This window comes from Paramisgurnus dabryanus, chromosome 8 (assembly GCF_030506205.2).
Source record: "Paramisgurnus dabryanus chromosome 8, PD_genome_1.1, whole genome shotgun sequence".
Taxonomy (NCBI): domain Eukaryota; kingdom Metazoa; phylum Chordata; class Actinopteri; order Cypriniformes; family Cobitidae; genus Paramisgurnus; species Paramisgurnus dabryanus.
This window is the reverse complement of record NC_133344.1, coordinates 15,338,369-15,365,631: the sequence shown is the minus strand read 5'-3', so window position 1 is coordinate 15,365,631 and position 27,263 is coordinate 15,338,369. Positions and strand designations below refer to the sequence as shown.

The following is a 27,263-nucleotide window of genomic DNA, read 5'->3' as shown; positions in this document are numbered from 1 at the left end:
TTGTTTTTAGGGTATTAGAGTAAGATTTTTTGGCCAGTTGCATTACATTTATATTTAGGCAAATGTTTTTATCCAAAGTGACTTATTGGCAGGGAAACATTTTTTTTTAATTGACGAGAAAACTCGTCAATGGCAGGGAAACAGTTAAGTTCTTATGGTCGACGTGTTGAAATGTTTAAAAAAAATTGTATACATGTGCTCAATTTTAACCGACTATCATCTCTCTCGCCCCCCTCTCTCCCAGCAGGTCGACCCTATGCTTACTCCAGAGGAGAGGCAGCTCAATAAGATGCAGAATCACGGCTACGAAAATCCCACTTACAAATTTTTCGAGCAAATGAACTGAGGAGAGCCCTGCAGTCTCAAGGCCATGCCCTCCCCCTTGCCTCCTGTTTTTCGATTGGGGTTTCCATGGCAACCCCACTCTCCCCTGTACTGTATGTATGTGTATATGACCGATGTTAAAAGCGTACCCGGCACGTAAATAAGGAGTTTGTAGTGAAAGCGTCTGCATACTGCTCTTTCATCAGGGAGAGAAAACCAATAGGATATTTGGCAGAAAATGAAAGCCCCCTCATAACCGGTTTTTGCTTTCGTGAGGGCATGGCCACACCAAGCATGTTCAGTGGCTTCATATGCCGAACGAATCGTGTGTTTCACAGAAGCTAAATCTGTTTTGATGTGGTTTGTTTGTCCGTTTTATTTTCAAGGCCGAGTTTTATTTTTCATGGTGAAACTGTGATATGAATTAAATAATATATTTTGGAATTCAAAGTTTAGGCCCTCTTAGACGACTATCCGCTACTTATATTGTTTCAATAAGACTTCACAATGATGACAAAAGGTTTGTATTCATGAATAACTCGACCATCTGACATACCGGTAGATTATTAGTCTCCATCACACGACTGTTTCAATGTACCACAAACGTTCATCTAACAATACTATCCAAAGTTTCGAATATTTTTCTGATATTGCCGAAATCTTAAGTAATCCGAAGTCCATAAACGTAAAGAAAAAGCATGCGAAATTTGGTGTATGATGCTATAACGTAATTGTGTTGGTCCTGTTTCTTGCTTTTTGATGAAAATATCACAGTGCAACAATGACGTGTACATAACTAAAGACGTAAGTAAAATAGACGTTTCTATCATTAATTTGTATCGATGGACGTAAAGATGTGCTGCTCGGAAAGAGAAACATTTCTTAACATGGCTGAATGAAAACGGACTGTTGTATAAACCAGCACAAGATACAGTAACTCTCGACTGAATGTATATTTGGTAAACATACGCTCCATTCACGTTCTCCTAACTTTTACGTCCACACTATTAATTAAAGTTTCCTACAATGCGGTTAGTGCGTAGGTTTGTTCGCATATTAGTTGTCATTTACCTGTTGAGACCTGTTGTATTACATACCTTAAACTAAACGTCTATACGTAACCAAAACTTGGTACAGCGTTGAATGACAAGTTCAAATTGCGAAACTAGTTTGAGTCTTTAATTCTTGAAATGAATCACATGTCAAGTTTGTTTTTAATGTTAAAGGGTTAGGAAGATGTTCGTCTAATGCATTTCAGTTCTAGTTCTAGAAATTGCGGATAAAACATGTCTTGCGTGTCTCGCTGTGAAACATAGGTTTCAGTACATAAACGCATATAGTTAGCCTGCTATAGAGAGGACATGTCTTGTTTTCAATCTTTTTATTAGGAAGAAGACATTATCAGCAAAACCAAAATGTGGGCGCTGTACATTCCTAAACTTTTATTCTTTAGTCCAAAATAACACTTTTATATAAACAAAACTAAACAGCAATCACTCCGTTAAGCAAATATCTTGGTTTTTCCACACCTTACAATATTTTTTGTCCTCCCTATTTTATGTTGGTACTGTATAGTCACACTGAAACACAGGACAGCTTGAGGTACTCAATATGTTACGACTAAAAATGATGTCATATCACAGAATACACATTTAACATCATTAAAGAAAGCAACGGTTCAGGTTAGATTGGATCAGTTTATTAGTTGTTGAAGATGAAACGGTTATGTTGTTGAAGGTATGCAACGAATGTGATGAGTTTATGATTTGTTACCAGCATCAGGCAGATTTATTACAGTGTATTCTGTAGGTATTAAATTAGTTTGGATGCGTTTTTTTTTGACTGAGATGATAACCCCTCACCCCGAGGAATGACCCCTCCCTCTTTCCTGTACTGAACCAATAGAAATGTAAAAAGTTACAGATGTTTTAACTGCTGCATCATTGCCTTTTTCAATGCTGTGTTTTGGATGTAATTATATGTATTTTTTATTTAAGTCAATATTAATTGGAGTTTGGGTCATTTGCTGTGTAGATTTGAAATTTCCCAATGGGTCAACTCAACATCATGCTTGTAAACTTAACAGTCTGTAATAATTGAGGTGTATAGCCAAGCACAACTGTATCCAGTTTGACAGATTGAGTTTTTCTAAACGTTGTTTTTGTCTTGCCGAATTCATTACTGAAGAATAAATGAAGTCCAAGATGGAAACACATTTAGCAAAGAATGTTGTGTTAGACATCATTAATTGCCCAACTTTATCTTTCAAATGACTAGCATGGTAATATATTGAAGATAAAGCTTAATAATGTCAAATAATCAGTTGGTTTAATTTTGAAATAATTTCCCAGAATTGGTCAGGGTGTCAGATGTCATTAAACTTCTGCAACCAATGCAGAAATGTAAGCTGATATCAGATGTGATCATCACCAAAGAAATGTCCGGATGTGATTGGAAGGTGAAATAATGTGTCCTGTTTTCATGAAATAATTGACATATTGTAGAAGCAAGTAATCTGTGAACTGATCTGACTTGTTGTACTTAAAATGATAATAAAATTATAAATGACCCACAGATTATTGGCTTTGCCTTTTTTATTTTTTTTAAATCTCAATTTATTTATAGAGCACAATTTAAAGCAACCACAGTTGACCAATGTGCTGTTCACACTGTAAAGGGTGAAAAACTGGGAAAATTACTTCAAATTTCATTTTAGTTTCACTTTAGGTGAAAAAAATAAGTTGAATAGACTTACATTTTTTAGGGAAATGATTTTTTAAGTTGAACCAACTTTTACTTTTAACTCTTTCCCTGCCAATGACGAGAATTTCCAGCTTTCCGAAATACTGCTATTATCCACCAGGTGGTGCACTTCCGCACCTTTTACAACCCGGAAGTAGCGCCTCACGTGAAAGAGAAAGAACCCCCGTGTATGTTTTAAAGATCGCTCTGCATCTGATCTCTATCAAAAGTCCTTCACAAAAATAGAATTATCTCAGCTCTTTGCTCAAAACTGGGTGTTTTTAAAGAAACCTACACGTATTTGAGACGTGATAAAAAGAAAACCAATGAAGGTAGGATGAAACTTTTTTTTTTGAAAGCAGAGGGTCTGTTCTTTCGTTTGATATATTGTTTGTTTATATATTTAAAGAAGAACATTTTCTGGAAGGCATTAAACTTTTGTGAAAATCATAAAAAATGCTGGCGCTGGCTGGCAACTTTTTTTTAAACGCTGGTGGGGAAAGAGTTAACAGTGCAATGTTCTAACCACATACAACAACAATGTGTTGTACAACAACAATTTTTCAAAATGTGCTTTTGACACGGTCAATCACCACATCCTCCTGTCGACCCTCAAGGCTATGGGTGTCTCTGGTACGGGCGGCGCTACTACTGTTCACGTCTTACCTATCAGGTAGGTCATTTGGAGTATCCTGGACAGGTGACGTCTCTGAACAATATAATTGAGATCTTAATAACAGGGTACCACAAGGCTCAGTGCCCGGACCACTGCTCTTTTCGATATACATTTCATCCCTGGGTTCTGTCATTCGAAAAACATGGCTTTTCCTACCACTGCTATGCTAATGACACACAACTTCACTTGTCGTTCCACCCTGATGATCCCACGGTTTCTGCCTGCATCTCAGCATGCCGGGGACATTTCACTCTCTGCTCCTGGCATCTAAAAGCACCACTGGGTCAGCACCCCCCTTACCTTCACTCACTTATACAGACCTACGTACCCTCTTGATCCCTGCGCTCTGTCACTGAGCGACGACTTGTGGTGCCATCTCAAAAAGGGAAAAAATCAATATTGCGCACCTTCTCTGGAGCTGTTCCACAACTGTGAATTGATCTGCTAGTTGCGACACGATCTGCTCACTCTGAAGCTGTCTTTAACCCATCTCTTCCGCCAACACCTCACTTACTAATAGAGGGCTTAATGTCTTTCTCTTTTTCCATCTTTATCTGTAAATTTTCTGTAAAAAAAAAACTTACTATCTAACCCTTGGCTATGTATACTGTGTTAGACTTGATGAGACTAGTTCTAGTGTACTAATGTATTGGTGTTCTTTTGTTGCTCTAAGCTAAAACTTGTGGCTCGCATGGCAGTAAATAATCTGGTGATATGATCATGCAGGCTTGCGCTTTTTCTTTCTTTTCTTCTCCGGATGCAAACTTTGTTTGAAAACCATACACATTATCAACCATATCAAGACGCACGTCGATAAACGCGTTCATTCGTATGCAGTGCTTGCACAGAGCAATTGTCATATGACATCAAAGTATGTGAGATCAGATGCTTGTTATGCTTTCAAATTGCTCTCGCGGCACAGTAATGTCACTTGCCAAACGTTCTGTGCAGCTCCGCATAAAATTAAAAGAAAGGTGGCCCCCTAGTGGTTCGGGGGCACTGCATACGCATATTATAAGAATGCTTAGCATTAAAATCCTGTTTTTGTCATTAAGAGAAATAATTTGGTCTCAAATGTGACTGGTAAATGATAAATAATGATTTTCCATCTTATTTATTGTATTGCATCAGATTGCCAGATTGATAAGCAGACATGCTACTGAATGTAACTTTTGATACTTTGCAGTAAAGGCGGCTCTCCTATTGACTCTGAACTATCAGTGTGGCTCTCATGAAAAAAATGAAGTGAAGACCACTGATCTATAGGCCTACTAACAAATAACAAATGCTAAACCATTACAAATTCATGCAAGAGCACCACCTGTCACTGTGGCTACAAGACATGATAGTACTCAGAAAAATTTTCATGGCAATGTATTTCAATTGAAAAATACCCAACCACACATTCAGGTTGCACAGGATGTTGGTAGCTGACTGCAGCAGAATGCTCTGTCATATAAAGCATTGTGTGTTCATATGTACTTAAGGTCTACTTCCTTTCTTAGCTTGCATAAAAAACGTTGTCAGTACATGAGATGTAATGATCAAACTAATGCAGAGAATTGCCAAAAATGAGATGGATATAAACACAAGGCCTAAATACTTTGTTTCATAGTAGTCGACTAAACAGTGTTACTATTCTTATATTAAAATGCAAATGTTTAAATGCACAAATGACGAAAAAATATATAATTGCAGGAAACACTTTCACTGCAACTCATTATTAGTAATAAAATCTCAATTCAGACTTTGGTAAAGCAGCTATTGTTAGTTTTGGCATGGTAAAAACCACTCTGATGTTAACAGAAATATGGTCACAAAACAGCCATTTTTTTCATACTGTAATAACGAAGCTTTGGTTCACAGAGTTAATGGTTTGCTGGTAATGTCATTTCAGAATAAACACTATAATTAAGACACACCAGCACACCAAAACTAAACAGAAGAAAGAAGTGGAAACATCAAAACACAAACGGGTACACACCATTGGCATGTGGTTGGTTTGTCAAAACAAGCAAGCTGCAGATAAGCATAATGTTAAAACTGTATCTAGGTCAGGCTGTTTTGTTTCACTTTTATTTACCTTTATATCCACTTCTTCTGGTATATATATATATATATATATATATATATATATATATATATATATATATATATATATGTCAGGTGTTTGTAGCTGGTATCATCATAAATATTATAATGTATGTTGTTATATTAAAACGTATTATAATAATGCACTACTTAGTTTTTAATGTTTAGAGTTATGGCCTTGTGATGGACTGTCCATCTATAATACATGTACAAATTGCTGTTTCCAATGAGACATTACCTGATAGTATAGAGAACAGAGAAAGAAAGAAAGTCACCATTGAGAACTGGAATCTTGGTTTAATGGCCTGAACCCCAGAGCTCAGGTAAAGCAGAATGAGCAGAACTCATGGAGACCCGTCCAAAGAAGGGAAAGAATGAGAACCGGAGAAAAAGTGAAGAAGAAGAAGAAGCCCAAACAAATTCTTTTATCCCATTCCTTGACCATGTGACTAAACCCAACTCTCTGCTCAGCATAGGGATCTCTCTTGAAGCATTGATGGTGCTTTTTGAATTGTCACTGTCTGAGGTCCTGGGTGGCTTTTTGATCTATGCTGCCCGTCTGACTCCACACCTGCTCTGACTGGACTCCCCCAGTAGTGAACTGGACCATTCTGCAGTTGTTAGCTTTGGACGGCAGGCCTGATGTTCAGTTTTATTGATAAAGTCAGATTTATCTTCACATTTCGCTTTGATGATGATAGTGACAGCAATATTACTAAGCTAGTGTGAGTTGCATTTAAGAAACGAATGAAACATTAAGAAAACTGGAGGGAGGGGGCACAAATTCTTTTTATGGAAATTCCCCCCTTTGCCCCTCGTGGCGCCAGGCCTGAACTTGTAAAACTGGTTAAACTGGTTTTTTATTCAGTCTGTTTGTATTCGTGTAGAATGCCCTTCCCTCAAGTTATAAAAACACATTCAGTTGCATTTGAACTGTTTCAGTAAAAGGTTTACAGTAACGACAAACAGTAGCTCACTGAAAAGGAAAACATACTAACCTTTTCATCACAGGTTGTACTTTTTAATTTAATTGAAAATTATGAATGATTTAATATTTTTTATGTTGTTGTTCATTATGTGGCTAATCATCATTGGTAAGTCTTGTTAAATTTAAGCAGCTTGACCTTGCATAGATTTTACCAGTGCAGTGGTGGAGACAGAATTGAAGACATAGTATTTTAAAACCCAGAAATGCTTACATTTATGCAGCGTTTTGTTAATATTTTACATAAGTCATATGCAACATTAAGAACTAAATAATAGATTAACTAAAATCATATTCATATTTTACAGGATTTCTGTGGCATATACTGCATGCTCTTTGCTACAAGGCGAGGCATTTGACAACTCTTCTCAAAAGTTTGGTGAGATAGCAGCAAACCTATAGGTTATTCATTGTGTCCATTTAAGTTTGTCCTCGATGTACTTAAAGGAGAAGTTCGGTATTTTACACTTAAAGCCCTGTTTTCAGATTGTTTATGATGAAATAGAATGATTTTGACTGAAATTTGGACATATGATGCTGGCCCGAGAATTTTCGGATGTTTGATGCATCAGCCCCCACCTCTACAATGACTGCATGTTGCACTGGAACAATTCTTCCTAAAATGCATTAAACTTTTGTTTACAAAGACATGAAACTCACCGAGTGGTCAGGGGTGTTCACTGATATGCTCACACAATAATGGCCTCAAAAGATGCTTTCAGGTTATATTCGTAGTTTATGTCCAACTCCATTCACTTGTATTTGATGTGCTGTGAGGTACGGTATTACTTATGCACCTATACAACCATTGTAGAGGTCGGGGGGGGGGGGGGGGGGGTTCTATTTCATCATAAACAATCTGAAAACAGGGCTTTAAGTGTAAAATACCGAATTTGCCTTTAAAAGTAACAAAAAGAAAAGACTTAAAGGGGACATTTCACAAGACTTTTTAAGATGTTAAATAAATCTTTGGTGTCCCCAGAGTACATATGTGAAGTTTTAGTAAAAAATACCCTATAGATAATTTATTATAACATGTTAAAATTGCCACTTCATAGGTGTGAGCAAAAATGTGTCCAAATGTGAGCCAAATTTCAATGACCTATTTTTTCATGTGCTTGTAGAGAATGGTTTACCAAAACTAAGTTACTGGGTTGATCTTTTTCACATTTTCTAGTTTGATAGAAGGACTGGAAAGCCAATTATAGCTCTTAACCTCTCGACGCGCACTAGCTCGCGCACGGAAAGACGTCAGTTTTTTTTATGCTGCTAACAATATATATATAGCCTACTGTGTACAAACAACAATAATAATAACACTACTATACATTGTTTAAAAGGTCTAAGGGTTTAGCATCAGTGTATGGTGTCCGTTTTGAGATTAAATTGCTCTAGTATCATAAATATAGTATTTTATTACAGAAGTCCAGATAACAACATGCATAATATAAACTGACTCCTTACCTTTGTGCTGGTATAAGGAACGCGAATCGAATCCAGTCTGTTTCAGATGTGTGAATAACCCATAAAAACTCTCCAACAAAGTACATCCAATGACCATTTTTGTCCACAAATGCGTATAATCCGTGAAATATGGATATATTTTCCATTGTTTACATCAGATTTCAGATGCACGTCTTGTAATAGATTATAATATACAATCTGAGGACTATTTACATCCATCGTAACACTTGTATATGAGATCACACTCGCGTTCAAAACCAGCGCTCAAACATGATTGTACAAGTAGGCGGGAGTATAATACATAATATCCAAACAGCGCTGTCAAATATCGTGACGTCATCTGACTCGCGCGTTCCTCCAATGACTTCATGGAAAATATTGATAGACAAAACGTGTAGCCAATTAGAACACGAATTCAACGATCTTTGTGTGAAGCTTTATTTCCTGGTGTGGATACGGCATTTTATACGCTTATATAAGGATAAACAATAAAAAGAACGAACGTGTATGCATGTAAACAAAAGACTTTTATTTTGTGGCTGACTGGCACTTAGAAAAGGCACTAGTCTTACAAAAACTCTTGCAAGAACCTCATTTTTGGGTCTATTGACTTCAAACGTGAAATATAACTTCTTTAGACTTGTGGCTTTGGCCTCATTGCATTTCTAGGTTTCACACATATATTTATCATTAAGATTTTTAGTGTTAAAAAAGATGTTATGCAAAACTTTTTTATAACAATGTACTTCAGCCTCTCTAACTTTTTAAATTTTTATCTTAAAATAATTTTGAAACATGGAAAACGAAGCTCAAAGTGTCTTCTATCTAATGATACCACAGTTATGCTTATACTATAAATGGTTTAGTAAAAACAGCCCTTTTAGTGAAAGTAGGTATTTTCATGGTTTCGGGCCAGAATGGGGGTGCTTTTCAAGAGTTAAAACATGAAAAAAGTCATGATATGTCATGATCAGTCACACCTATGTTGTAGAAAGCCATGCTGCAAGCAAATTTAGTTGCATAACCACTAAAGTTAAATGCAGACAATGAATTACTGATAAAGAGATTCATAAAGGAATATATTGTTCATCCTGATTTGCATTTTTGTCAGCTTCAGTCTGTGTGCATGAACTCTCACTGTAACTCTCTTCCTCCAACTGTTGGTAGAGTTTGTGGTGTGAAAGTATTGTGTAGATTTATGGACTGCCATAGACTTTAATGTTGAAAGATACACTCTGAAAATGCTTTTTTTTCAATATGGACATAACCTAAAAAAAAGGTGCTACAAAAGGTCATTCACAGCAGGGCCAGAGCAGCCAATTTTAATTTCTCAGTAAAACATTTAGTCAAAGAATCTTAAAATTTCTTTCTTACCTTTTAATAGACATTTACATTTAGGCATTTACCAGACGCTTTTGTTTAAAGTGGCTTTCAAAGATTAGGAAACGATGAAAGCGACGTGTCATAGGGAGGCAATAGCACAAAAAGGTGTTTATGACAAGATTTTTCATTGTTTTTGCGGCTTGGCTTCCTCTGTTGGTGTTCTTGTCCACTCGGATGATGAGTTGATGTCGTCTCACAAATGCTGTTCTGCATTACATATAAAAAACATAAATGAAAGCCTTCAGTAAATGTTTCTTGTGCCTTGACAGAAACAGAGTTTTCTGAGCCAGTTAGCCTACGTTAATAACTTTAGGCTTACTTATGTGCTAGCTAACCTGCTACCGTTAGCTATAGCAACTTTCTTGAAAAACATTGTTTGAAAAGCGTGAGTCATGTATTAACAAAACCAGTCACCTTATCCAGCATGCGGATCCTGCTAACATCACTCGCAGCCGTAATCCACAGGGTAGAACGTTTTTAAAACCTCTTAAAGAAATTTCACCACAGGAGCTGATATCTGCTGTTGTTTCATTCTGGTTTGCCATTGCATAAATTATATTTGGCTAAAATACTTGTGTTTACAGTAAATAAATTGCAAAGCACCACTTCAAATATGTCCGCAAATGTAGGAGTTTCCTGGTAAATAGGGAATAAGTTGCTATTTTTATTGTACTTACCTTAAAAAAAAGATAACCACATTAAATCAGCTGGACTTTTTTATTAAAAGCAAGTAATATAGGCTACTAAAATAAAAGTGATATGCTGTTATATTTATTTGCCGATGGGGCTCGTAGACATTGACTGTATACAACATTCAGTAGTCAATATGAAAAATTCACAATAAAAAAAAAATAAAACATAATTTCCCCATAGACTTGACTAAGTCATACATACCACGTAATATTACAATAGGTACCCTGTTGTTATAAAATACTTAGAGTATAAATAATTTATAATTCTTCATATTCTTACCCCCTTATTACCCCAAACTTAAAATATTATCCCCTTATACCTACAGGTTACCTACCCTGTTGTTACAAATAGGTACGCTGTAAATTCGGTTTAATTACGCGGTACTTTGCGGGTCGTAAAATAAAGTGTTACCCAGAAATAACAGCGCCAAAAATACAATATCACGAGAAATGCAGTAGATATAACTTTACTTACTTTTCACATTCACGCACACTCTGAGGAAAAATGACACCCGCAATTATGTCCGAACCGACGGACGATCTCTGTAGTACTGAATATTAACTGAAATGACGAACGCCTATCTCTATCATACTGCATACTAACTGCGTGACAACGAACGTCTATCTCTACTGTACTGCATACTAACTGCGTGACATCAGATAAAATACACAAACCAGTGCGCACTTTACTCTGTTACAAGCACTAAATAAACGGGAGAAAACATGAAACCTGAAGCATGATTGACTAAATAATAACAACTCTAACATAACTTTGGGGCATTTTCTACAACATTATTTTGACACATCCGGAACCCCATACGTCTCCTACGTCCTCGCGTCTGGGTGGAGCTAACTACCCAGATAGCAGTCAGTTCTGGCCCGATTCTGGCTTTTTTCCGCCAGTGTCGGCTGAAAGCCGGACAGATTTTTAGTGTATGCGCCAGAACTGGCCCAGATGAGGAAATAGTATACCAGTATTAAACACTATTTATAGCTGTTGGCCCGAGTGTAAGCATACTCAGCTGAAGTCCGGGTCTACTAAAGTAGTGTCTCAGTGTAATCGGGCCGAATCTGGCATTGTGTAGTCGGACCGACTACATTGCATTGTGCCTGGACCGATTATGGTTTGATATGATACTGCCAAGATGTGTATGATGTCAGAAATTCAGTATGTGGCCCGATGCCAGTGCAACTGACACATGCCGGTTGTAACGCTGTTTGGCGGCAATTTAAAAATGTTTATGCTTCAGACGGACAGTATACAGTACACGGCCCGATTCCGTGATGTGGCAATCAGCCCTCTAGCTGTTGAACGGCAACATCACGACTGCTGTTATGATTTGAATCAAGCAGAGCACAAAGCTGAGCTCCCGTTCGACACAGACACCATCATCAATAACTGGTAAGTCACTGATTTAGTTTTTATATGTTAAAAATGCATGATAACAATGAAAAGGAATTGTTTGCTACATATTCAAAACCGTGAATTTTCCTGCACATTTAGCCAGCTATCATGTTAGCTTAAATATTGTTGTTAGTAAGCTGAATCCATTTAGAAAGATGTAAATAACCAGTCGTCGTCCTCGTGCAGGTTAACAGGTTTTTAATAATCAAGCAGAGAATTCAGACACACGTTCATGTCTTCATAAAAAGGAGCAGTACACACAACCTTATTTGAGCTAAAGTAGTTAAGAAGTTAAAGAGCACCCTGCTGAAAAATCCAGCATCAAACCAGCATGGGAATTATGCTGGTCTTTGCTGGTGGTCACCAGCATAACAGCACCAAAACACAACATATGCTGTGGCTTGCTGGTATGACCAGCATGGGATGCTGGTGCTAATGCTGGTTTGGTGATGGTGCTGGTTTGAGGCTGTTTTAGCTGGTGTTCACTTGCAAACCAGCACCAAAACACAACATATGCTGGTCTTGCTGGTATGCTGTTTTTTTTCAGCAGGGCACATATTTTCAAATTCACGAATGTACACACCCTTTGATGTGTAAGTGTTAGAGACATGTGAACGATGTGCAAATGTACAAAACCCTACACTGTAAAAAATTATCTGTAATTATGCAGCTGGTTGCCAGTAACTTACTGTAGAAGTTAAAGACTGAAAATGTTTTATGTTCATTTAACTTGAACAAACTCTTGCCAGTAAATAACATAAATGTAAAATCTACAGTAAGTTACTGGCAGCTAGTTGCCAGTAATACCCAGTAATACTGTAATTTATACAGACATTTTTTACAGTGTAAGTAAACAATGACGCCAGTTATCTTCTTCAACTTAAATCTCTTTTCTTGGACTTCAACAAACACACAACAGTTTACTTCTATGGATTGCACACAACTTTTCTTAAATTAGCACACAAAAAAATAGCATGCATCACCTCTTTGATATAAGCAATCAACTACTGTATGACCTGTGTCCTGTATGAAACTATGACCAACTATTAAGACTATAAATCTGTTTCAGGTTAACTGGTTAGGGCTTATTGGCGGGACAGATGTACGAGACTGCACATGGCATTGAAGAGGGCGACTGACAACTCCCTGGCTTAAAACCTCAACTGGATGGAAAAGACTTTATTTGCCACCCTCCAACTCAGAGAGGTAGTGATTGGTAAATATATCTGTTAATTATTTGTTAATAAAAATTAGACATTTCTTTTTAATATGCTCATTAAATGTTAAAGATTTCACAATGACAATAATAATATATTTAATATGTAAATATATAATTAATATGGATTAATTATTTTAAAGATGCAGTTCGGAGAAGGTCCCTTACAGTGGACAATGAAGAGGTGGCTCGATCGAGAGGGTGGGTGCAAGAGACAACTTTAGCAAAAGAAAAGCAGTTAGTGTTAGCGCCTGTGTTTGTGTCTACAAAGGAGAATGTTTTGTTCTGTAAAAAGAGTGGTGGTGTTTTGGTTAAATGTGTTTAACTTGTTTTAATTACTTGGTTTGTGTGTGAGAGGTGTGTGTGCGGGTGGGTTGGTATATGTGGTTTATGGGGAATAGTGTATAATGACATGTTTAATATGCTATAAACATGCTTTACAGGGACACAATACTAAGTGATACTTTTTCATAGATTGAAGACTTCCAACAGATTTTTGTTATGGTTGGGCTTAGGGACTGGGGTAAGTTAAGGCAATAGAATATACAGTTTGAACAGTATAAAATGCATTGTGTCTATGAAATTGTCCCGGTAAACCACATATGCCAACGTGTGTGTGTGGTGTGTGTGTGAGAGAGAATTTTTTTCTTTAAATGTTAATTAATTTGTTTTACATGTTGTCTCGCTGTAATTGCTTAAGGGGATAGTTCACCCCAAAATTGCAATTTTATCATAAATCACTTCCCCTCTGTCGCACCAACAAGTGCTTAGATTGTCTTTAGAACACGTTTTTAGATATTTTTGATGAAAACTGGGAGGCTTCTGTCCGTCCCATTGATTTCAGTTAGTTTTACAATCCGTTTCACAGAAAAGAATGAAAGACATTGCCAAAAAGTTCAGTGTTCCATCAGTATTTCAATGAAATTTTTTTTCAACAGTTTGTTCTTCTCCTTGGTCGTTCAAAGCCTGTTAACGACCAGACTACGGCGCATCATGCTGACGTCACCTGCTGACGTAGTTGCCAGCGTACAGACAGAATAGGCTGCCAAGTAATTTGTACATTTATTTGGGCTGTTTAAGTGTTACAATGTTTGCATTATGCTTTAAAAAAGAGTGTAGAAAAACAAAAAAAAACATTGGTAACCACATCAGCAAGTGACGTGAGCTGCAGGTGATGTCAGCAGCATCGCCGTAGTCTGGTCTTGAATACACTTTCAACAACTAAGGAGGAGAACAAATTGTTGAAATCGTTCATTTTATTTTCTTTGTGCACAAAGTGTTCTTGTCACTTCATAATATTATTATTAAACTACTAATGGAACATGGACCTTTTTGGCGATGTCTTTCATTATTTTCTGGGAAATGGATTGTGAGACTAACTTAAGTCAATGGGACAGACAAAAGCCTCCCGGTTTTCATAAAAAAATTCTAAAAATGTATTCTGAAGACAATCGGAGCACTTGGTTGTTTAGAACGACACAGGGGTAAGTGGTTTATGAGAAAATTATAATTTTAAGGGTGAACTATCCCTTTAAATTGTTTATAAAGTGGGTTATGTGCTTGTAAAATGTGTTGTGTAAGAGATATATGTCTGTTTGTATTTGTTGGGTTTTTGTAAAGTGTACTGAATTTGTTAAGAATTAATATGTTCAAAATTACAATGTATTTGGTTAATTGTTGGTACATGTTAAAACATGTTCATATTTATGTATTTGTTAAATGTTAATTCACATTAATTTGATGTGTGTTTTTTTAATAAAAGGCTCTTAATCTTCTTAAATGGTTGTATTTTTCTTGAAAAATAAAAAATATACAATATTTACCAGTTTCTGGGCCACATCTGGCACAGGGACCATGCAGATGTTGTCGGCCATATAAAACAAAGGGTCTGGGCCAGACCTGGGCCAAATAAGCAATTTAAGTCACTTTACAGTGTGCTTGCCAGACCTGGGCCAAATAAGCAATTTAAGTCACTTTACAGTGTGCTAGCCAGACCTGGGCCAAATAAACAATTTAGGTCACTTTACAGTGTGCTGGCCAAATCTGGGCCAAGTCAGTATGTAAGATCTATTTTACTGGATGTGGGCCACAACTGGCCCAGATTTAATAGTTTGATCCAATTTTTAGTGTGTGGACCAGTTCTGGGCCGGGGACCCAGCCAGAACTGGGCCAGAACTCAAGCAAATATGTGGCCCAGTGGTGGGCCAGGCAGATTTTGCTATCTGGGTAGGCTGCGAGGAAAGGAAACGAGGAAGAATGCACATAAAAGAATTGAGAGCACCTCTGCAGATGACACGGCACACTTCACTGGAGCATATCAGTAGCCCACCGCGGATGAACTTCTTTCTTTGAATAATATTAAACTCATGCTTTGGTGAGTTATGAATGAGATTTTGAATATTAAATAGTCATTATGTCATAAAAGTACTTCAAATTTGGCAGCAAACTATGAGTGATGTTAGTTGGTTAATATTGTCTGCTTACATATATCGCACGAGCTAACGTCATTTGCACTTGAGCTGAAGTTAGTCGCATTAACGGGTCAAATAAGTCTGACAAAAAAATCATGTTTAAGTGTCATTGGCTGATTTCGAAATCGCATACTTACTGAGTAGGTACTGAATTCACTGAGTACCTACTTAACGAGCGCTAAGACAGTCTTAAGTTTGCGTTAGAATGGACACAGTCATCCGCCACGTTGTGACCTACGTAAGTCTACGTAGTAGACTTGTTCTAGTTCATGCGGAAGTGGAACCGACAAGAGGATGACACCACAATACCGCGAGAGCGACTCGAAATCTCCATATGGTTTCTGGAATTGCTCTTACGGTACTTTGATGTCATCCACTTGTTGGTTCTTGCAGCGGTGCATGAACTCGAACAAACCTATCTGTCAGTGTTACAGATATTATATTACAAATGCTGTTTTAGTGGAGAAAATTAAGTAAAACAAGCAGACTGTAATATGTATTTTCAAGTGATAATAAACACTTTAGTGAAGCAATGATGCTCTTTTATTTACTTTAAACAACAGGAAATATGAATAAAACCATCACAATAAATGAAAACGTATAGAAGTAAATACCAAATTAAACAAAACTTTATTCAGATGTATTTTTCTAACAAACTATCACATATTTACTGCAATCTCAACACAGCTGTGACAATTCTACAGCTTTATTTTCATGAATCAGCTGAGCACTTTGTGGTATATCCTGGGTCTGTGCTGCTAGCAATTTTGCGCCCTATGAAAGAATAGGGGGTCGGTCCCCCACCATACCCATTTCGCACCAAACAATTCAACCTACTGTAGCTATTCAAAGTCTTTGTCTGCAATTTAATAATACAGAATTATTTATTTTGCTATTGTTTTGACAACAATTAACAGTATTTATAGAGACTTACAATGTCTGCAGCTAAGATAATTTATTGTGCAAATGTAAATTTAATTGAAAAATACAGTAATCAAATAATCAGAGAAAGTGCAACATTCTTAAAGATTAAAGATAAATGTGACCAATGCCTGTGAAAACCCAGCTGAAGTATTTATTTGTGGTTTATGGTTTTCCACATAAAATCATCCTACATAATGTAAAGAACATTTTGTGAAAATATAAACTTGATATCTTTAATATTGACTGAGTAATGTCATGTCAGCGATTGAAATCATAGTGAAATTAATGCTTGAAATCAAACTGTGATGCTTTTTATCTCACAATAAGATTTGAGACTTTTTGATTTTTACAGGCAGTCTCAGTGACATACTGTATACTTGAGCTGTTAACATTGCAGCATTTAAAAATGGCAAACAAACCAGCAACAGTGCATCTTTTCTATACAGTCAGTTACCTTATGCCTCAAATAAGACTGGGTCAAAAACGCTTGACCAAACCTTGTATTATAATTATTAGTATTATTTATAAGGTGAAGAACAGGTTTCACACAGCTACAGTAAAGCAAAAATAACGACCGATCATTGAAATCGTAAAAAAGAAAACAGCTATACTCGTAAATGATTCTTCAGACTGTTTTTATCAACGGGACTCTTTCAATGAAATGAAAGAACAACTATAGCAGATTATGACATAGATTTCCATTGATTTCTTAAAGCTGTTGCAAGGTAAGAAGCTTTAATATACATAACTGGACTAGTTTAGCCTTCGTTGCTTTTCTGTTTTATCACAATCAACTCGATTCTCGACTGCATAAAAATCCTCCTTTGGCATATTGTGTTACAAAACATTGGCGTGTTTAACCGATCGCATTTGTAGTTTGTTTTCTTAGCTTATATGGGCATCGTGAATTAAAACCGATATAAGGGCTGACTTCGTGTTAGAATCATAACACAAAACTGGGAACGTAAACCACCTTGTTTTTTTAAACTGGGGTGAACAGAGCAAAGACTTTACAGTGGAAAGAAAACTGCATTGTATTGCTCCAGCATCACATATAAACTGCATTTATAAGGAAGTGCACATATGCAGATATCATAGCAAATAGCAAAAAATACACACACCTTGCTTTCTTCTGAAGTTCACTCCCCACTGTGTGAGACCGTGGATTGAAGAAGGAGTAAAGACGGGGCGGAGCTAAGAGTGCTCAGCTTAAGGGGGTTGCGTGTGCGGCACAGTCCTTGGCTGGGGCCCCCGAAAGTTCATGGGCCCTTAGAATTGTCCTAACTTCCCCCCCTTACAGCGCCCCTGGCTGTCAGGGTACTGAGGAACAGCCCTGTGTAAAGTTTCGAAATCACCCGATTGGCCGGTTCTTCGGTCGATATGTCGATTGCTTTGCTTTCCCGTGGCATTATGGGAAAAACTAGGATTAGTGTCCATATGATGCTTGCTTCAGAATCTGGGCGGACTCAGGGCATCCGGGGAATTCTCGCATACTGATTTTATGAATACTGATGATTCAGACATACTACTCTGTTCACGTACTGTTTCCCCCACTTCATTTTCAGTAAGTAGGCGGTTTCGGACGGTACTTGAGTACACGTGCCTCTGAACCTCGCAAGAAATAGTCTAAAATCCCGGTAATTCTCGCCTACCATTTTACTATACTGATGCTGCGTTCCAGGCAACCTGTAACCTGTAAATTACGACTTCAAAACCACGACTCTGAACTGGGAGTACATCGATCTAGTACGAGTTCACGGGTGGGAAGTCACGGGTTAATGTTAACATTAATGTGTAAAAATAGCAGCCGAACACATATATGTTTGAGCCACAAAAAGATTCTGGGTGCTAAAGATGATACACATAAATGACAATACGTATAGTAAAGTAGAAACAAAACTTTAAACTCGACGTGACTAAATTACCATATACAACACAGTAAGCACGCATCGGAATCTAAACATTTTCCTTTTGTGTTGGACTTAAAGAAAGTAGGGATGGGCACGGATATTCGAATATTCGATCGGCAATAATAATTCGAATTTAAAAAATGCTATTCGAATGTTTGTTTGTTTTTAATGTGCCACAAAAGGGTTATGACTTATTTAATGCTTTTTCACTTCATCTATACTGTATTTTACAGACTTAAATGTAGAATATACATGAACATTAATTTGTATGTATTTCTGATTGTTTGGCAATGCAGATTGCAGACGAATTTAAGCTTTTCCTTTTATCTCCGGGTTTGTCCGCGGCGCGCCGTATTTGGCCACTGGCTCAGTGAGGGCTCACGTGTTATTAAACGTGCTTCTCCGCCGCCCGTATCAACACATCATGAGAGATTTGTAAGCTTTCTGTTATAAAGTCTACTTTATTTTGTTAATAACGAGACAGACACGGAGAACGAAATGAAACGGAGAACATTTATTATATGCGGTGCTCTTTCAAAAATGAACCGAACCGGATAACTGCACATGGCAGTTTAAAAGCAAAGCTCCGTCTTTGTGAAATGTTGTTAAATTAAGCTATCGTTAGTAACTTTGCACAGTCAACAATAATCTATCGAGCCAGCTTACGTTATTTGTAAAATAATGTTAAATACAGATATTCAATCTTGTTCAATCCGTCTGTTGTTTTTATCGGATAACCATCATCACGAGGAAGAGTTTTCTCCGCAGCACTGTCATTATTGTATCTAGTCAGAAGAACGGCTTTCACCGAAGCAGGTAGGGTAAATATGGTTTCTTTATTCACAAATACATGTCAAACTAATCTGAGAAGATATTAATATGGCGACTGAGCAGTCGGTTATGTAGATGTGTTTTTTTCGTTTGCTCCGGGCTCTTTGGTGTTTTGAGTCTTTTTAAATAATGATAGCCTACTTTGTCAAGTCCTCAAACTTTAAACTTTGCAAGTCCTCAAACTTCGCTTAGATTTGGGATTAGTGTATAATATTTTGTATAATATAAAGTATGTAATATCAAACAGTAATGAATTCATACTAACGACCGACTTAAAAATAAGGATTTGACTCAGAATTCGCTCCGCATGGGGTTAACGCCTTTTTTTCTGCAGGATATTTTTAAGGAAGAATTTAAAATATATATATATATTTTTTACAATGTTTTCAAATTAAAAATACATACATATACATATATATATATATATATACATATATATATATATATATATATATATATATATATATATATATATATATATATATATATATATATATATATATATATATATATATATATATATATATACACATACAGAATATAAGTTTAGCTTGTTGTGGATATTTCCTAATTATAAGCCTTCTGTGAAATTATGACAAAAAAATACAAAACACGCATGTCTTAATTAACATAATTTAAATAAACAAATATTCGAATATTCGTTCTTTATGAGCTTATATATTCGAATAGTAAATTACTGGAAAATGCCCATCCCTAAAAGAAAGAAATATATCTCCATATCTTGTCATGCGTTGCAAACAATGACAAGCGCCTCAAGCAGAGCTCAAGCAGGTTTTATTAAAGCCCAAGACACACCGCTTTGTGCACGCACACATCTACACTGCTTGGAAAGTATATTTACAGGACATTCACAAATTTAGAAAAGATGAAAAAAGTATGCTTGCACTGAAATTTCTGTCGAAAATGACATTATCGGTTTCGGGCAGAAAGAAAAAAGCAGACAACACAAACAATAATTGAATGTCACCCCCAATCCTTGAGCAAGTGCAGGGTTTCCCCCTTCCTACTCCCCGAAGCACACACTCTGTACTGTTAACGATGCCCGGGCACGCTTTCGTCATTAGAATGAGATTGTTCTAAACAAAGCAGGAAGTAAAGTGCTCTCTTAACACTGGAACCCATTTTAATGTTAAGTTTGTGATTTTAATCAGAGTCATTTGGTGCGCGATGACACACACAGTCCATCATATTGCTTAATATGTCACGTGTGCAGCTCAGACATTCAGGTAACCCTGCTGTGCACACCACTACCTGCACAGATTGCACACAGGTATCTGCACCAACCACAAAGTAAGTGAGAGGCTAATCAGTGCAGCATTTCATTTTTTAATAAGAAGAGCAACCCCCTTTTTAGCCAAAAAGCTAAGCAACTTTTGTTTTTAATGAGATGAAACATAACCTAGTCAAGTCTGTGACTTAAAATACCGTAATCCTAAATAAATCAATACCGAAACACTGCCTGGTTGCAAAAAATTATAGTAGTTAATAAATTCATATTTACGAATTAAATTTGTTAGTTTAGTGCCAGGGTTTAATATAAAGTTATTAAAGATAAGGTTAAGAAAAGATTTATACTGTTAAAATAATGTATAAAAATACAAATAATTATAAAAAATAATATGAAAATATAAACAGTGCTTTCTATGGTAAATAACAGAAAAACTGTGTATTTACATAAATATTGTGTATTTTATGTTAATGTTGCTCTGCGGCCCTCCGACGAGGTGTCAATCTCAGAAATGGCCCCAAGCCAGTTTGAGACCCCTGATTTAAAACAATAATACAACAATAATGCAAGCAATTGTAAACAGAAGACATACAGAATGCTTTGGTTTCAGAAAGTTCACACAAGCAGGGAGCATGTTAATGTAGTCCAGGGCAATTCAAATCTTACCCTGGAAGGCAAAGCACTACAGAGTTTAGCTCCGACCCTAATCAAAATTAACCACCTGTAATTGTCTAGTGATCATGAAGCAGGGCCGGGTCTACGGGGGGGCTGGGGGGGCTTGCCCCCCCAGATTTTCCTTCTGCCCCCCCAAAAATATCCAGCCAACCATAAAATAACGGAGTCTCTTTAAACATAAAATGGAATTCTGTTGGCAAAGCTAGTGTTTACAGCTCACGCCCACTACTGCCCATTAACTTATTCAAGCATTAGAGGTCTCTTCAGCAGTATTTAACTCACAGAAAAAGTACTACTGTTCTCTATGACGGTAACTAAAAAAAAAACCCGCATCTTTAAAATATATATTAGAAACTAGGGATGTTAACCGATGACCGTTTGACCGATGGTTGACCGTATCAACGTTAACCGGTCAAAGTTGTCGGTTGTCGGTTAAAAAAAGGGATCTGTAAATTAGGCTATTACAGTGGACTAAACCCTACTACAGTTAGTCATCTCTTTCTTTCCAAGATCATTTTGTGTGAAGTGAACAAATCCCTCACACTCAGTTTTTCATAACTGGTCTGTTTGTACTTTATAAACCAATAAAAAAACATTTGGCGCGAGGTCACTGCGTTTGGTTTCGCATGCTCACAAGGTTTGCGAAAAGTAAATGCTACAGGCTATTTTTTGATAAATTCCTTTATTCGAATAGTAAATAAAATACAGCAATAAAATAATTAAAATTAAAGTCTCTCCTGGTTGTGTTCCAAATTATTAACATTTATGTCTTTTAGGCTAACAGTATAAAGTGCAGAGTAAGTTTTGTTTCTGTAAATCCTCAGCCATGATTTTTACCACTTTATTAAGTTTTGCTTTGTAGAAAGCATTTCTTTAAAGTGAATTTCGTTTTGTATAAATTGTATCTTAATTTTAATAAATGTTTCATCAACCAAATGCATGTATTTAATAAATAAAAAGCAAATATAGCAGAGTATATAATTACCGGTCCGTGCATGAAGGCGCCAGCACGGCGCGTTTACTTGCATTGCATTGTTAATTAGAACGCACCTCATCATAAATAAATAAAACTCAGCGTAGGCCTATATGCCTCATACAAGCATTAAATATCTTTGCTGCATTTGTTCTAGAACAAACACAGTGCGAGACCTGCTTTGGCCGGTGCGTCTTTTACACATTCTGAAGGTGCCCGTTTAATCCATTGGTTTTATCGTGTTGCAGTCTATTAGGCAACATTCCGCATAAGATGGGTTTAGATTTGGAAATACATTACATCTATATTTCAGTGGTAACAGAAAAGGTGATGATGATCATCCTATGTCTTTATTATTACTACCCCAAACTAAAGCGCAGTCTCTTCTGAGCTGTCATTTTCTTAAATGAGCCGCGGCAATTTTCAAATGAGCTTCACAAACGCCTTTATTTTCAAGTTCAACGCGATCACCTAGTACCTAAACTATTTCGAAACTAAGCACGGCGCCGCGTTTGAGGGACTTATGTTTCGCGCTGTAGGGGATTTAAAAAGTGTTGTGAGGTCTGTGTGTGTGTGTGTGAGCCGGAGGCAGAGCGCAGAGAGATGCAAGTTGCGAAATTGCAGGCGCGGCTCGAAATGGTAGGTATGTGACAAAAAAATATAAATACTAGAAAATTCATATATAATTATAACCATATGATAGATAATATAAAAGAACTTTAACATGGTTTTTAAATTATTAAAATCGGATAATTATTAAGAAAGTTATGGAATTTTTTATCTCGAAAATTAGGGGGCATTTTGTACCCAATTAAAACAATAAAACTATGAAAAACTGTGACCTCTTCCGCTTGACCAAACACTTTAAAATATCATAACTCATTTCTTGGTCTATTTGCATAATTCAAACACCACATTGTAGGTAATTAAAAGCCCAACAAGATTAAGATGACATCTTTTTAAAAGATATATAAAAATGTTATTATTTTTGATTAACCACTAATTAATGAAACCCAGAGCATCAATCCACGCATATCTTTCCATTTGAAATCAAAGCCCTCTCAAATAAAATTGCTGTATTTTTATATATTAAAGAAACATTTAATTGTTTCTTTAATATTTCTTAATTGACTAATAATGCTGGCGAGCAATTTAAATTGTCAGATATTATTAATACATTAATTGATGATTATGTAATTTATCATTCATAAATCAATAAATGCATGCATGTATTTATTTATATGTTTGACAAAATTATGCCAATAATGTAATCTAGAGAGTCTAATCCTTCGTTCTGTATGATTACTTTGAAAAATACTGCACGAATTGATGAAAACGGAGAAGTTTTGGAAGCCAATATGATTGAATGGGCGATTCTGCTTTTGACAACAACGTCACTTGCGGATCTTAAAAAAGCACATGCGAATGTTACAATCAATCCCAAACTTCACCTAATTCAAGTTAAATGTATATTCTATAAAAAGTATTTGGTTTGAAACAAAAAAATACTCGCCTTCATTGAGGATTTCAATGTCAAACACGAGAGAAATTTTGCTTCGCTTATAACTTTCTTCTTACGACAGCTGTCTTGGAAATTCGAACGTGAGAATCAACGTGAGGAAGTAATTTATGTCACTAGTATATGGGCTTTAGAGGTATTCACAAAGCAAAGATATGACAGATTTCCTAAGTCACCAACGTGTCTGGCGCTGAATACCTGCTGGGAACACAGCCGTGGGAACAAAGCGCTCGTGCGTATTACGTCATTTTGTCACATACCTAGAAATGGCTGTTATTTTAAATAGCATAGCATATTTTAAACTAATAGGCCTATCGGTTAACCGGTTTCAACCGGCTAATGAGGCTCGGTGGCCGGTCAAGAAAATTTTTCGTTTTCGCCATCCCTATTAGAAACGATGCAATTTAGTATTACATAAACGTAATAACACAACACATATTAAATTGAAACTTTTTTATAGTAAAACATGCCCAAAATAGCCCCTTATCCTTTCTTAGACTCACCTCATTATTTATTCATTCAAATACAACAGCCAATGGCAAGTCTCCAGTAGCATTTAATGTGTTTGTTTTAGACGTAGTTCTGTTTATTAAAATTAGAATATGCAGTTTGGTTGTGGCATACTATATAGTAGATATAAATGATATAAGATGGTTATACAGTAAATATACAGTATTGTAACAGCTGAGCATTGCGTGCAGTTTTAAAATCAAATTTTAGCGTTTTTTTTCATCGTCATTCATCATCAGCTCATTCAGCTCGCGTTTGAGAAAATCTTCACATGCAAAAATCTACAGACTTTTAAGTTCAGGAGGAGCTTTCACTCCGCAAGGTCATCGTAAGGTAAAACGTTGTATTTTATAATCTTGCGTTGTATTATAATATCTAATTTGCTGTGTTATGTACAAAGCAGTTTGAGTTATCTTTGGTCTCGTGGCAAACACACTTAAAGTATTTTAGGGCTTGTGCTTTTGTCTGGTTCTGTTAAAGGATAAGCTTTGACTAATTTGTCATGCATGTCAAATTGCTTTCATGATGTTTCAATATAGATTATTTAAAGCATTGTTCTTTGTTGTGATATTTGAGGTTGTTGCTGCAGCAGCATGATATGGTCAGGAATTAATGAAAATATAGCTTATCACATATCACATTGAAAATGCATTATTTTAAATGAAGAAAATGTTTGAGAAGTGGAAATAAAGTGCCCAACCAGTGTTTATTTAGAAGAAAGGCATATGTTGGGTAGGTATAAGAATGGCTTTAATTTATCTATAAGTGAAATAATAGATTAAATGCAGTGTACACATTATTAAAATATAGCTATATGTACAGCTTTGCATTCATATCACCTGCTTGCCTGATTTCATTAACTGTGACTTAATGTGTAAAACTACATTAAGTGTAATCATTAAAACATTAAAAATCATTATAAATCTAATCGTATCTAGTTTTAAAATTTGAACGTGTAAAAGAACATATAAATGGCACTTTATTTTAAGACATAGCCTATGCAAAATAATATTGGATTGAAACATCCATAATTTAGTGTATGAATCATGGAAAATGGCTGCCCACCCAAAAATCCTGACTGCCCCCCCCAGTCCAGCAAGCCTAGTACCGGGCCTGTCATGAAGACCTTCCGTGTGTCTCATTCAGCTCCCTTGTTCAGTAGTCAGGGCACTGATCAGGGAGTCGGCCATTTTAAGGGCTGTCTCATTCGCAAAATCCTTCCAGTGCACTGGAACGTTCGTTCCCTAAAAATTCCCACAATGCAACGCAAAAACCAGTGAGCATCGATGGTCCCTATGTTCCCTTACCGGAAACCACGTGACCTTTTCTGAAACTCGCCAACCAAAAATCACGTGATCCAACTCAATAAGCTTTATGAAATGTTACAGAACTTTTATAAAGACAAACGTTTGTTTTAGTTTTAAATATAAACACGCATCCCTACACAGTAAGGGACCAATCTACTCAATATTTAAAATAATAATATTTATTTAAAATTGTAAAATTTTTATAATATATATATATATATATATGCCTGATTAGCTTAATCAGGTGTGTTTGATTAGAGTTGGAGCTAAACTCTGCAGTGCTCCGGACCTCCAGGGAAAGATTTGAATAGCTCTGATGAAGTCTAAACAATAAAATGATTAACTGAAAATCAGGAGATGAAGAAGCTACTGCTCAGAGTTGCTGTTGTCAAACATTATTTAGCAATATAACTGAAGTACAGAATAATAGTTACTATAGGTAAGTGCTGTGGTTTTACATTCAAGTGAGGGCACCCGCTGTCACTGTGGATTTAAGCTTATCTAAGTTTGCCATCACATCCACACGCAAAAGAAACAAAAAGTTAAGAGCACAAAATGCAATGTTAGTAAAGCATGCTTTTACACATTTTTTATTCAATAAGAGCTTATCTCTTGAGTGATAGATTTTTTTATTAGCCTACTAGTTATGGTCTTATTTGCAGTTATTGTTGTACTGTAACTATTACATTATTATAAAGACAGGTGAACCCCTTTTGTAGAACAACAAGGCGAAGCAAAAGCTCAGCACAAACTGTGGTTGAGACACCAACCACACTCTTAGAACGGAAGTGTTAAAAACAACAGAATCCACACATCTCTGTTTTATTATTGAAACAACACATTTTGTGTAACTTGTATAACAAATGTACTTGTAACAAAACAACACATAAAGTGTTAAAAGCAGAACACAAAAAGATGTAAAGCAATTAACACCACCTTTCTTAGATTGCACAACTTTAGTTGCAGGGCTGGTTGGTAGCAGAAACCACGACATTTACAGGAATCTTTTGTTAGAAGTGTGTTAAACTGCGTTCATAAACATCCATTTGGTCTCTTTTTTTGCCATACTTCTATGAAATACCATGTACACCGGATACAAAATAGCAGATGTCCAAGTTGTTAGAAGGCATTTTTTTACATTTGCTATAGTGCTGCTTAAAATGTTCATTATAAACATTAAAACGCCTGTCTAAATGGCACCTTCCTGTCCCTCGCAATATATCAGTTGCCGTTTAACTTTGTGGTCTGAAACTAGGTCATTTTGTTAGATCAACCACTGTGGTATTTGCACCTTTTTTTACTTGTCCCTTTTCCGATGTGATATCCTGTTTTATTCATGGACGCACCCAGTGGTTCTCAAACTGGGGGCCGCAAGATGGTGCCAGGGGGGCCCCAGATTTATGACATTTGATAAAATACATTCATTTATCATAAACCTCAGAAAAATGAGGCTTCTCACCAACAGCACTACATTCTATAAGTTAATGTTTTGTTTAATTCATTTAACAATTCATTTGTCATAAATTTTCTTTGGGGGGCCACAAAGAGATGCACCATACACAAGGGGGGATGCATGCCGAAAAAGTTTGAGAACCACTGCTCTAAACTACTGCATAATATAAAATTTGAGAAATTTAAATGACATTATTATAACTGTATTTATTGTACTTAAAATCCCTTAACAACAACACTCAACAAAACAAAGGCATTCTAGACAATTTATAACATTTTGTGGGTTACATGTGTTTGACATAAGAAAAATATTAGAAACTGAAACAGTTTGATTGTACACAGTTTCCCCAACAACCTTGCAAATTCAGTATGGAAACAACCCACATTGTCACTGCACTATGTGGTTAACATGCACTTTAAATAATTAAATGTTTCAGGACAATTTATTTGTATCCAGCTGAGGG

The 27,263-nt window shown here is 36.2% G+C and overlaps 1 protein-coding gene and 1 long non-coding RNA gene across 5 annotated transcripts in view; both read left to right on the top strand.

Annotated features, from left to right (window-relative positions):
- aplp1 (amyloid beta (A4) precursor-like protein 1) overlaps nucleotides 1-2,900 on the top strand; it is a 70,949-nt gene extending 68,049 nt beyond the window's left edge. For 2 of the 4 annotated variants that reach the window (XM_065280645.1, XM_065280643.1), the window contains exon 17: nucleotides 245-2,900. In XM_065280645.1, the coding sequence (XP_065136717.1) occupies nucleotides 245-346 (102 nt within the window). In that variant the 3' untranslated portion in view covers nucleotides 347-2,900. The remainder of the gene's footprint in view (nucleotides 1-244) is intronic. The other 2 variants (XM_065280646.1, XM_065280644.1) reach the window with 1 other exon arrangement.
- An 8,317-nt stretch (nucleotides 2,901-11,217) lies between these two features.
- Nucleotides 11,218-14,378, top strand: LOC135770820 (uncharacterized). Its single transcript, XR_010542777.2, has 3 exons — nucleotides 11,218-11,759; nucleotides 12,832-12,978; nucleotides 13,122-14,378. It is a non-coding gene; the product is annotated as an uncharacterized lncRNA (long non-coding RNA).
- The last annotated feature ends 12,885 nt before the right edge of the window (nucleotides 14,379-27,263 follow it).